The sequence below is a fragment of the Leuciscus leuciscus genome (genome assembly GCF_965113295.1).
Source record: "Leuciscus leuciscus genome assembly, chromosome: 5".
In the NCBI taxonomy this organism is placed as follows: Eukaryota; Metazoa; Chordata; class Actinopteri; order Cypriniformes; family Leuciscidae; genus Leuciscus; species Leuciscus leuciscus.
The window spans coordinates 18,443,983-18,456,884 of NC_138729.1; the positions used below are offsets into that span (position 1 = coordinate 18,443,983).

Consider the following 12,902-nt stretch of genomic DNA (forward strand, 5'->3'; position numbering starts at 1 on the left):
TTATTTAATTAATAATTTATTAAGCATCACCATTATTATTATTAATTGTCCTGCTTAATAGTTTTGGTGGAAACCAGGATACTTTTTTTCTGGATTTTTTGAGGAATATAAAGTTCAAGCAAATAGAATGTCGTTACTGTTAACATTGATCAATTTAATGCGTCCTTGCTGTATACAAGTATTAATAAAAAAATATATCTTACTGACACCAACATTTAGAACATGACTGTACCTTAAACAAGGCTCATATCACACTGTAAAATATATATTGTTGGTTTAACTTTTAAAAAATTAGTACAATTTTGAGTTCGTTGAAATTAAAAAATGTAGTTAATATAAGGAGATTGGTTAAATCAACAGAAACTCTAAATATAATGTTATGTGAACCACATTAATTATCTAAGTTGATTTGACAAAATATTTTTTTTTGAATTAGAGACAGCTAAAATATATGTCATTACTTAGTGCACTTTAACAGAGTAAAGTGGTTCAAATGCTAATAAACGGATACAAAAAAGTACAACATAATGACTTCAGCCCTCAGACAATGAAAACGTCAGCCCACCACTTTAAACATTGTTAACCTATTGACAACCTGTTGCCATGCTGACCAGTCTCAGGTGTCTATGGAGGACTGTGAGGACCCGCGGGACCGCAGGGAATCCTGGAAAGAGAAAACCGCCCACAGAAACTCCACAGGGAGCGACCAATCAGAGCACCCACTCCTGCGGAAGAAGAGCATGCAGTGGGCGAGACGGCTGAGCAGGAAAAACACTAAACCACCCAGTCGAGCCGAACGCATCAATCAACAGCGCCTGAACCTGTACCGGCGCTCCGAGAGACAGGAGCTGTCAGAGCTGGTGAAGAACCGCATGAAGCACTTGGGGCTGCCCACTGTGGGATACGGTGAGTTTGACAAGGGCAAGTGAGTATTTCCATTTGTGCCTACTAAAATACAGAAGATGTAGAACCCCTTGCATTGATGTCTTTTTGACGCTTGTGTCATAAATGTACTATGGTGGAGATCTGTTTTCACAGTGTTTCTCTTTGTAAATCATTGTGTCCCCTTGTGTCCACTGCATCAATCATTATTCTTATGAAACATCCTTTATCAGGGATCACAGGAAAACTACAAACAGAAAGAGGAGTGAAATATTACATGCCTTTATTATTAATCATCGCATAAGGGCAGAGATCTTAATGTTAAAATGTTACTACAGTGGAGTCCAATAGTCTCAAACCACTAGTGAAAATATTCCTGTTGTGTAATCGACATATCACTTTGAGCACAATTCATTTTTTTAATGATTATCTACATTTCTGCATGAAGTCCACACGTTTGTTTCAAACCTAATGATCATGTTCTCCAGCATGTTTTGAGATGATCTATAGAATGTCTTGAGCTTCAATGAAAGCAAGAACATCTGACCATCTGTACTTTTATTTGATAATTTATTAAAAAAATATTTCTCAGTAGTCTCAACCTGTTGGACCTCACTGTATATCATAGATGTTCCCATATTATAGCAGGTGGGTTGTATAGCGTCATGATGAATATGATTTATTGTTGAAGGATAGGCGGTCATTTGAATGGCCAGAGCTAACCAGCGACAACTGCTGTTTTGTATGTCCTGCCTGGTCTTTTATTCTATATTCACCTTTCTAGAAACTTCTTACTACTCACTTTCCATCCTCCATGTTGCAAAAAATCATTCTCTGATTTTCACTAATCAACTCTGAGAAATACTGTTGAAAACTGAAGGCGAAGTGTGTAATTTTTTTATGTTAAAACTAGTTCTGTCAGATTGATTAATCGCGATTAATCGCATCTAACATAAGTTTGCGTTTACATAAAAAATGTGTGTGTATATATATATATACTAGTTCTTTTCCCATTTACACAGAAATTACACACTTCATCTTTAAAAATGAGATGTAAACCATAGTGTTATGTTAGTAATGACATTGTATAGTCCTATAACTAATATAAACCATAATAGTATAAAGTAATATTAATGAAATTTTGAGAATGTGTTTTTTTGCATGATGAATTTTTCTTGATCTTTCTCTTACTATAAAGTGCTGCTTTCTGAGCTGCTTGCTTGACCTTTTCTTTCTTATCTCTTTCTACTTTGGCCTTTTCCCTGCACGCTGTAGAGGACGTAGCTAATTTAACCGCAAGTGATGTGATGAACCGAGTAAATCTAGGATATTTGCAAGGTAAATCCACTCAACAACACTGTTCCTGTAGTATAGGATATGTAGAACAAGTCACTTGATTCATGAGCTGAATGAAACCTGATGTTCTGGAGATGTTAATAGGAAACTCCACTGCTCAATTTGTCCAGTGACATTAATTGAAACAGCATCAGCAGTCTGTATTTAATAGGATAAGCACCAATATGCCTTTTTGTTTCGTTTTCTTTTAGATTAAAAAGTCATATATGCACATTTTTAAAGTACCTGATTCTTAAATTCTTAAGTACCTGATTCTTAAATTTTCCTGGCAGGACAGTTTCTTACTAAAGCTACATGAATATGTCTGAAGCCTGCTGCCTGCAGTCCTCCTGTTTTTACATTTTTTCCAGATGACATCAGTAGGCTAGTCTGTGTCCCATGAGCCTTCCTCTTATCTTATTAAAAACAGACTACAGGAAACTGCTGGCTATTGACATTATAATGACGCTGGACAAAACCAGTATGATTTAGAAATGACCCTTGCGCTTATCTGTAAAGCCAACTTATGTTATTTTTATATTCGAATTTGCATTTATGTATAATTATTATTACACAGCAGAACACTGGAATACTTTATTCTAAATGGTCATGTACAATGAAAACATTTCAAGTCGTTTCAACTGAAATTAATGTTCCACATCCATTTTTTTAAGTAGCTGTGTAATAAGCTGTATAATGCACAGTCAGCCAGTCAGCATTGCAAAATAAAAGCCTTTAGCTTTTTCTCACCCATCCTGATCATGATCATTTTGCGATCATGGCTGTACATTATTCCGTACATATACATAAATGCAAAAAAAGTGTAGCATTTTATTATGAATTAAATACAATTCTAAATAAAGTCTGTAACTTCATCCTGCATAGACTATGTGTGGATGTAATATACAGCATTTACAGACACTGCATTTTTCACATTGCTATTAATCACAATTTTCATGTTAAATTATATATTTTTTTATACCCAAATCAGCAGTATTGCACCTAACATTGTCTCATTATGCTTGCAAAAACATGCTCCTGAACAACAATGTCATTTGACAGCAGTGCTGACCTGTTTTATGAAATAATGAAGTCTGATTTAATAGTTAAATTAGTGATGTAGTTGTCTTTTTCTCCTCTGGTACGAACTGAAGAGGGTACTAACATGACAGAGGGTACTGCAGGTACTCACTGGCATATGAGCATTGATTTAAGACATGATGAGTGAGGGCTTTTGATTCCAGGATGTTTGGACAGAGTGGAGTAGAAAGCATTCAGTCTTTGTCGGAAGGGTCCACCTAGTGCAGGTATTTAGGTGCACACTTATAAGTCTGCTTGCACTGATCTACAGCATTGTTTTTGTTTTTTTATTTTTTTAACGGGGTGATACTGGGAGAAGTAAGAAGTACTTGGGTTTCCCATTGGTATAATTATTTAATTTGCATTTCAATATTGACTCCTCCCAATCCCACACTACTAATGTTTTTTGCTTCACTCTGATTGGTCGAGCCTTTAGATTGGTGGGCCTGACAGATCTTCTAAGCATGCTTATATCTGTGTGTGTGTCAGTCTCACTGTTTGATGACTTTGGCCTGTGTGTTAGCATGGCAACCGAGCAACATTTATGGGGTCGGCTGTGATTATGATGCAGTATATGGATGGAAATATTGAATTTGTGGGTGGATGCGGACCCTGTCTGCATGTTTCCGCGCATGAGGAGCGCTTGTGGTTGCATGGGCGTTCCGTAAATGCAGCCATGCCCTGTCAGTAACGGTTAGCCCTTCTCTCTCTTTTACCTGGCCTGGCACTATAAGTGGCTCAAACAGGTGGGTTTGGAGAAGCAGAGACACTTTGTCCCAGTCTTGAGTCTCCTTATTTCCAGAACTGCAAAGGTTCACACTTCTCAGTCATTTACAAGCAGGTAAAATACAACAAAGCCTCAGAAACCCAGCCTACAAAATCGTAACACTGTGGGGTTACACAACTGCCTCCCCTTTTGACATTTTATTGAATATATTTCCCTACTTTTGTTGGCTATTCTGACTCAACTCAACAGTATCGAGAAGTATCATTATTTATAATAGGGAGTAGGGATAGAGATAAATGTTAAAGATAATTGATCAGAACTGTGTCACATGAATGTTTTTGGCTATTAAGAACTGATACAGGTTAAGTACGACAGTGATGTTGTGTTTTGTTTCTCTTGCAGATGAAATGAATGACAATCAGAATACGTTGTCGTATGTGCTGATAAACCCTCCTCCGGACACCATTCTAGAGCTCAATGATATTGTGTAAGTGTCAGATATTAAAGCTGATTTCAATAAGGAGAAGAATGGGATCAACAAAAAAAGTATTCAATTTCAGGTCGGTCGCGTCAAAAGCTAAATCGACTATCCTCACTCTCCAGCCCGTCCTAATTTTGCCAAGTTAGACGTTCCTGGGTCAACGAATTTTGTTGATCCTAGAACAACATTCCTGTCTGAAAATGTAATCATAACCCTATCTCTATCCCTACCCCTAAACTAAACCCTAACCATTAGTTATCCCTAAAATCAGAGGGAAACTATAAGCGAATAACACTGAGGTAGAAGCACCTACCCTGGTTGTAAGCCTAAACTTGACAAACTGTAAACTTGATTAAATCTGATTGGTTAATTGGAATGTTGTTCCTGGAACATGTTGTACTTGGTGAAATCAGGTTCTGCCACTCTCCACGGCACTGTTCTTGTTACCGGATTGGTTTCTTTTTGTAATTTTGTCTGGCTCAACCAGACAGTGATGGGCGAAGTTAGTATAAAAAGCCTTTGCGAAGAAGACGGGACATTTGCACTTAGTGTAAAAAGACACTATGCATTTTTTCCCCCCATCATATTACCTTCTTGCATGAGTTTGGGGCGGGACTGCCTGTTTGAACCAACCCTTAACACTAAGTTTTTATATTTGTATATTGTCCCACATAATTTGTGCAACAAAACATGAACAATACCTTAAATTGTCCAGCTTATTGAGCTATTACATCTCAAAGTGATCAGACTACCCATAAAACCCTAGCAACCATCCAGAACCTTATCAATATGGCAACATGCTAACACTCTGAACTCCTAAGATACTGTGATGGTGAGTTTTGCATTGCTAAGCATATATCTGTTTTCTACAGAACATATACAAATCGAGTTATTTTTGCAATTACACTTTGACGTTGGTTTTTATTAAATTTTTTCAACATTTTGTGATGGACCTGACTTTCATTATGAATCGGCATTTGATTTTAAACATTGTGCTGGGTCTAGCTGGCTGGTTTTTAACCGTACAATTTGATTTCCACCTTTCCGTAGCTATATCATCCGCTCTGACCCGCTGGCACACGTCCCTGACAATCTCCCAGGGGCTCCAGCAGGAGGGAAGCTACGGCAAGACTATGGAGCTGAAACGAGGGACGAGACCCATCTGTAAGAACCGGAAGTTCTCTTTAACCCTACTTCCCTCCCTCCTTCGCCTTGAGCTGCTACAGTCTGCATGAAGAGCGTCAGGACACACAACCAACCACACAGATACGACCCATGTGCCAACACACTGACAACCCAAGCTGCCCAACCACGCCAAACGGCTTTAACTGTTCCATTGAAACAATTTACAGATTCCTCTTTTCTACCACACAGACATGTAGAATCTCGTGGCACATTTCAGACTTCTCTGAGTGTGACTGGTTATTACATTTTTGTATTTGAGACTTGGCTCAGTGCGAATCACTTTGGACCAAACAGGCTGTCCAAGCACTTTGGATTTATAGGGCAGTGTATATCAGAAACCGTAGGTAAAGCAGTACTGAAGAGGGCAGCTAAAGACAGCAGAAAGAAACAACTATTACATCAGTCAGCTGACCTGAGTGGACCAGAACACTGGATACTGCCCTGTAATACATGTGAGGGGTTTCAGTATGATATTGAACAGAATTAGTTTACATCAGTGCTATTTTTTTTGAACATATATAGCACATATAGTACACATATTTGTACATATATAAGTTAGTCACTTATTCTTTTACATGATCAGTGACCTCTTAGTATTCACAGTATTTTGTTGTGATTTCGTCCTCAAAGCACAGTTTTACGTTTGAAGTTTGAAAAGCTAATCCCTAGCTAAATCTTAAACGCCATGATTATTTACTGTTAATTGTCAGTTATCACTACAAGTGTGATCATTTACCAGTTTACATGGGACGAGAACAGAACGTAAAGTTCATCGCCATACGATTTTAAGTTTACAGCAAAAAATGGAACCACTTCAACAGCAAACATGAAGATTCACAGGAACTGAACTGCACAAGCCAACTGTGCTTCAAGTGCATCATACATAGGCTATTGCATGGATCTTGATTAGGTGTAATTGAAGAGATGCCAAATGGTATACTATACACACGATCAGTGTTGAAAAAGTTTTGATGTCAAACTGAATTTATTTTTGGGTTATACAAAAGATAATGGTAGATGCAATAGAAGACATTCGTTTTCAGTGACATTTCTCAAAGCTACCAAGTGTTTTTTTCCCCATTTGTTTTCTTTTTACAACAGCACCTGTATTTAAGTTTTTGCAAAATGTACATTGCTACTGCTCATTTAAAAAAAAAAAAAAAAAAAAAAAAAATCTATCTAGGCAGACAAACAGATGACATTAAATTGAAATGACTTGGAAAAAGTGTCCCAATCACCTTGAATTAACCCCTACATCATTTGGAGTTGCCGATTTTATTGCACAAAGCTCTGTTGACAGTGCAGTACATAGTAACCCTTTAAACTACATAAGAAAACATTTTTTTTAAATTAGCATTTCACAATACATTTTACATAAATTAAACCAATTTACGAGTAATTTAAAAGGTGAAATAATGGCTCGAAAAAGTTATTTATATTGTATTTTTGGATTATATTGATATATTTCAATTTTTTTCTTTGCCCTCTGTATCAAGACGTGCTTCTGTATTCCATTGCCATTTCTAGCAGAAAATATGGAGCTGACATTTCAATCTATCATGAAAAGCTGCTTTTGTTTTTAATCTTTCTATTATTTCAACAGACAGACGTATTCATCTTTCATTATACAGAAGATATGAATGCCCACTTTGCTCGAAGTAGCTAAGTTTGAATACCTCTCATATAACTTACCTGTCTGTCTCCATAAGGAAATGTGAGATGACAATGAAAGTGACGAAACAGGGAAATCATTGTAGCTATTGTGTTTAACATATTTCAGAATTGTGTATTTATGATGTTTTCTGCCTTATTTTGCTTCCATTGATCTAGCATATCAGTTTATTTATTGCTAATAGCATAGCTCCAAGACCTGTCAGTAGTTTAAAGGGGTGTTACTAAGGGTCCGGTTTTACCATCCCTTGACATGTTACTTGAAATACTGTACAGTAAATCAGACTATGTTCATGTTTTACTGCTTGTGTTAAGATGTCACCTACATTCTGTCCACCGGTCACTGATTTTTTGGAAAGGATATGCATAATGTGCATGTTCAAAATAACAGCTTGCAGATTTCTTCTATTTTTACTAGTTCCCTACGATTTAAATATATCTTGACCAGCTGATCACAGCTGTTGTAATTTACAAAATTTCTTTGTTTTATTTTTCAGTAGTTATAGAAAACATGGACCATGCATGTCCTAATCTTGCCAAATGTGTCGAGACCCATGTTTACATTTGCTGGCTCCTGTTTTTGGATTGTACTGAACAATACATAAACTTCTAAATTTTGTACAAGTTCTTAAATGAAGTCTGTACTAACATGTAAGAATGAATCAATAAATGCTGCATGCAGCCAGAGACGTGACAGTTTTTCCAACCAATGGATATTATAACTCTATTGATGTATAAATCATAGTATAAACCTGATTTAACACATTTTACTTTACATTTAATGATGCAGTAAAAAGTCCAAATGTTTGTACTAGTCTGTTATAAAAAAAAAAAAATTTGCAGTTGATATTTTTACATACCATATCCAACAGTGTGTCATATTTTGCAGTATTTTTGTTTTGCCGGTTTCGCCTATAGAGCTGAAGAACAGATTATTATTTTAAGATCATAACATTTGTCATTTTTAAAAATATAAATGTACATATTTTTCCAAATGTGGCACATACACCAGATCAGCTTGGGGAAAAAATCTTGTGAAATCAATCATGTTTTTATACTGTATATCTTTCCAGTGCCTAACGACTCTGTTTGAGCTTGAGTTTTTTTTTTTGTGTTTGTCTCCATCGGTCTCGAGTCCAGCGCCCATGATTTTCCACCACTTCATGTAGCAGGTCTATAAAGGTGTACTCATTCCCCATCAAGAGGCTGTCATCTTTTGGAGAACCACCTGAAGGGGGCGCTCTTGAGCCAGAGTCATTACACACCTGACCCCGCCGCTGGTCTCTATGAGCACTTGGTGCCGCTTTCTCATCTCTCCTGGACTGCTTCTGGAATTCTGATGCAACCTGCTCACTCTGGTGATCTCGGAGTGTCCTTTTCTTCACGCTCTGCATTTCCTCCATGTAATCCTTGTTGTTTATCTCCTCTCTGGCAGCAGGCTTTGACTTGCTGCCACCAAATGATGGATTAAAAATGCTGAACAATTCAGAGCAGACCTCACTTTCTTCGATAGGCGAGTTTTTAAAAGATAAGTCGGAGAACATGGTCGACTCAAGATCTGACCTCCATGTTTCCTCATTTGTAAAAATTCTGCCATCTTCCCTCAGTGATTTATTAGCATTAGTGAAGTGTTCTTGTGCAGTGAAATGCTGGAATTTTTGAGTGGATGACTCAAGACTTGCCCTGTAAGTGTCCTCATCAGTAGCGACTCTGACATCTTCCATTGGGGCTGTGATATCTGGCAGAAACTCCAGTGCATTGAAATGTGGGGCGGTTGGGAGGGTTGCAGGAGAAATCCTGGGATGAAATGGTCTGATTTCATGCCTGCAACCGGTTACAAATATTAGTTTGGGAAACACGTTGAGGACTTGCTGATTTTGAGCCCACTGCTTCTTCCACTGGACCGCGGTCGGAGGCCAGGTCAGTACCCGCCGAATGGGTCTCGAAGGTCCAGATGTAACTTTAGCAGTGTTCTGATCGACCACAGAAGTCTGATTTTCTGGATCAGCACCAATCGTGAGGTAAGGCAGTTTCTCAGCATTCTCCTCAGACTGGGATGTCACATGATTTACCTGGAGAATATCTTGACTTCTTCCTGTTCCAACGGTCAACTCATTCAGGTCTTCCAACAAGTCAATCTCCACACCATTCTGAGGAACATCTTTGTCTACACTTGTTCCAGCTTTAACACTCTTATCAGTATCTTCATTTTCCTCTCGAAGGCTTTCCATGTGTGATTCCAGAGTGTCTGAGGTGTTACTGAACTCATCAGTGAATCCATCACTCTCCTCGTTTGCAATGTTTTTTCCGTCTTCCAACTTTTCCGCCTCTTCAATATTCATATTCAGATTGTCTTTTTCTTTTTCTGAGGTCATCCATCCATTGAAATACTCATCATTCATCACCCCAACTTCCTCTGTGGCCACTTCTGCTTCAATCTGTTTAGCAAACATCTGTGTCCTGCAGAGGACCGGCCCGGCGGAGCTCACACGTTTAATGGGTTCTCTAGTTTCATATGTCCTTGATGAATAAATATGGTAAATCTGTGATAACTTCTCATCTCCAACCACCATCTGGTTTGTCCTCAGTAAGACCTCTCTTGTAGCAATTTGCGTTTTATCAGCAATTTCAGATTTCACTTTTCTGTTTTCCTCTCGGTTGCTCTTTGCAGTTGTTTCACTGGCCTGTATAATCTCTGATCTCTCTGAAGAAGGTTTTACGGCCTGTCGATGTTTCCTTTCTCGTTTCCTGTGGTACAGTACTGAAAGGACACAAATGACAAGTACCAGGGCACACAGTACCACTGGTTAATAATAAAAGGTTAGTCATTCACAACAAACTGTAACCCAACAGAAGCTACAATACATGAAAGTTACCCAACTGGGGGCTAAGGTAAGGCAATAAATCTACATACCAATTAAAATGATTAATGTTGAGTGTCCAATTGTGAGAGGTTTGTTTGTAATTACAGTGGCAGGACTTCCAGTGGTAAGGCTTGAATTAATACAACTCGTAGTGTTAGGAGGACCCATGGTTGTGGGGGTTTCACACTCTGGTACCTGCCACACTGGCTGACCTTTCAGCGCAGGAGGGTTGTTACAACACACCAACATCTCATTCTCCAGCAGCGAGGCATTCTGCAGACCTGCATACATGTTTGAAAGTCATTTAAAATCCAGTTTCACCCCAAAATGAAAATGATCTATCATAAGCCTCATGTACACTATTCATGTAGAGTTTGGAGTCTGTAAGATTATGGTTTTTGAAATGTCTCTCATGCTCACCAAGGCATTTATTTTATGAAAAAATACAGTAATTTATTTGATCAAATATACAGTAAAAACACAAATATTGTAAAATATTACAATTCAAAACTCTTCTTTTGGACAACAAAATGGAATGAGGATAAGGTGATGATACATGTTTTCTTTGCTTATAATGTTATATTGGATATTTCTGATGCATTAGATTAAGTATGAGATGGAAATTAATGTATACCTCTCAGGTATTTGGCAAAGTCCTTCACAGAGCAGGAGCAGTCCCAGGGATTTCCATCCAAACGCATATTTGTGCCGTTAAGTGGAAGAAACAAATCCGCACTCAAATATGTCAATTGATTGTTAGACAGGTTTAACTGCCTCAGTTTACTAAGACTGATAAAACTATTCTGGGTTATAGTGTGAATCTGGTTCTGAGACAAATCCAGCATGAGCAGGTTGGACAGCCCTTCAAGAGAATTGTGATCCAGTGTAGTGATTTTATTATTTGACAGTCTGAGTGCCTCAAGTGCAGAATGATGGCTAAACCAGTCTGACGAGACTTGGGAAAGAAGATTACCGTCCAAATTAAGAGTTTTGAGGTTCTGAAACTTATTAAAGGTTTGCGGCCCTATTGCTGTGACACCTTGTTGTGCCATAGTCAGACTGTTCACAGAGGTCAGATTTGTGCTGTTAAACATGGACAAGTTGATTTCTCCTAAACCATTCGTAAAGATAATCACAGAGGTCAAGCCAGCAGGATAACCTAGAAAGAAAGAAAAAGAAATAGAAATATGTAAATCTGAAACTCCTGTTAAAGGGATAGTTCATCTAAAAAATAATTTACTTTGAAACCTTTATGACTCTTCTGTGGAACACAAAAGGATATGTTGAGAAGAATGTCCAGACTGCACTTTACCAAATAATGAAAGTCAATGGTGACCAGGGCTCAAGCAGGATTTCCAGTGAATAACCACTTTCAGTCGTAAAACTGAATGGCTGCAGAAGACTTGGAATATAGTGCATGAGTCGTATGGATCACTTCTGTGGTACTTTTTTTTTGGTGTCCTTTCAGGAGCTTATCATTGGTCATTTCACAAATAATTACTTGTAATATCAAGTAACAAATATCAAGTAATTGAATTAAACATGACATTTTGAAGTAGAAAGACTAAAATAGTATTTTCTTAAAAAAAAAAAAAAAAAAGTCTGTCTTTATTTAAAACTTTGAAAATATTGAGTCGACACTTATCTGACCTACTTGACTTGTATTCTCTGGCAGATAACAAGCATAATTGGTAACACTATATTTTGATGGTCCCCTTTAGACACTCTGTTGAGTCTAAGTAACGTTGCACCTACATGTAAGCTAACTCTCATTAGAGTATTAGTAGACTGTCTGCTTAATATCTGCTAACACTTTATTGTGACGGTCCCCCAACACACATTCAACTGACTACAAGTAACGCAAGTAACATGTCAACTTATTCTACTAACCCTAACCCTACTTGACCATCTACTAATACTCTAATGAGAGTTAGCTGACATGTAGATGTAAGATTACTTCTAGTCAACAGAATGTCTGAACGGGACCATCAAAATAAAGTGTAACCGCACATTCATTTTATGAATATCAAGTGACTTCAGACCATCCTACCTTTTGGAATCTCCTTGCAAACATAGTCTGTATTTGTTGGTATACAGGACTGACTCCATGCTTCATGTATGCACTGGAACGTCACAAAAATAAAGAGAGCTAGGCAGAAGAAGAGAAACATCTGTTTATATCACAATTTGGTTGCTTTTGAAGCCAACATTAAATCGAAGTGCAATAATACTCACCGTGCATACTGAAAAACAGCAAATAACAAATGTCTTCAGAGTTCCCGTCTAATGACCATCAGTCCACCGAATGCCTGACCTGAGTCCCCCGCTGAGGATAAACTGCCAGTTGCCACGATACAAATGTGTCATCAGTGGTCTGTCAAGGATACAGTTCTTGTCGATGAAGCACGGCCCGCAGTGTTCCAGTTCGCAGAAGTTGAGACGCCCATCACGAGACCCCCAGAAATTAAACTACAATCTTTTCTTGCAATCACCCAATGACAATAAAGCTATTGATATAAAAGTTTATCAACTACCAAAATATTACATGAAAAATGTTGTACAATGTTTAACACTTTATACTAATATGCATTACTGAATGAGGCAAAGCGCAATTACTGTATAAAGCAAGAGGTGTTAAAAAATTAAGTGGAAGAAAGATGAGAATGTCAACAATTAA

General features: G+C 37.7%; 2 protein-coding genes across 15 annotated transcripts in view; one reads left to right on the forward strand and one right to left on the reverse strand.

Annotated features, from left to right (window-relative positions):
• The window catches only part of LOC309498287 (potassium channel subfamily T member 1-like), a 90,144-nt gene extending 82,096 nt beyond the window's left edge, over window positions 1–8,048 (forward strand). For 8 of the 12 annotated variants that reach the window (XM_082168907.1, XM_082168899.1, XM_082168900.1 and 5 more), the window contains 4 exons: window positions 615–906; window positions 2,158–2,220; window positions 4,427–4,511; window positions 5,556–8,048. In XM_082168907.1, coding sequence (XP_082025033.1) covers window positions 615–906; window positions 2,158–2,220; window positions 4,427–4,511; window positions 5,556–5,673 — 558 coding nt within the window. In that variant the 3' untranslated portion in view covers window positions 5,674–8,048. The remainder of the gene's footprint in view (window positions 1–614; window positions 907–2,157; window positions 2,221–4,426; window positions 4,512–5,555) is intronic. The other 4 variants (XM_082168901.1, XM_082168905.1, XM_082168906.1 and 1 more) reach the window with 1 other exon arrangement.
• LOC309498291 (uncharacterized protein) lies at window positions 6,657–12,788 on the reverse strand. 3 transcript variants are annotated; one of them, XM_082168914.1, is made up of 5 exons: window positions 12,461–12,788; window positions 12,276–12,374; window positions 10,860–11,384; window positions 10,276–10,506; window positions 6,657–10,164 (listed from the first exon to the last, which is right to left on the reverse strand). In XM_082168914.1, exons 1-5 carry the CDS (start codon window positions 12,465–12,467, stop codon window positions 8,438–8,440), a joined length of 2,589 nt encoding a protein of 862 aa, XP_082025040.1. In that variant the 5' UTR covers window positions 12,468–12,788; the 3' UTR covers window positions 6,657–8,437. The 3 variants fall into 3 exon arrangements, with proteins under 3 accessions (XP_082025040.1, XP_082025041.1, XP_082025039.1); XM_082168915.1 differs by lacking the exon at window positions 12,461–12,788 and having other exon boundaries at window positions 6,657–10,122; window positions 12,276–12,454; XM_082168913.1 differs by lacking the exon at window positions 12,461–12,788 and having other exon boundaries at window positions 12,276–12,454.
• Window positions 12,789–12,902: the final 114 nt, after the last annotated feature.

What these genes read in the sequence shown, in the direction of transcription:
- LOC309498291 (XM_082168913.1), bottom strand. Translation starts at nt 12,396, where the DNA reads ATGTTTCTCTTCTTCTGCCTAGCTCTCTTTATTTTTGTGACGTTCCAG. An exon ending in TTGCAAGGAGATTCCAAAAG is followed by an intron (nt 11,385 to 12,275) that starts GTAGGATGGTCT and finishes CTTTCTTTCTAG; the next exon opens with GTTATCCTGCTGGCTTGACC. An exon ending in AACATTAATCATTTTAATTG is followed by an intron (nt 10,165 to 10,275) that starts GTATGTAGATTT and finishes ATTATTAACCAG; the next exon opens with TGGTACTGTGTGCCCTGGTA.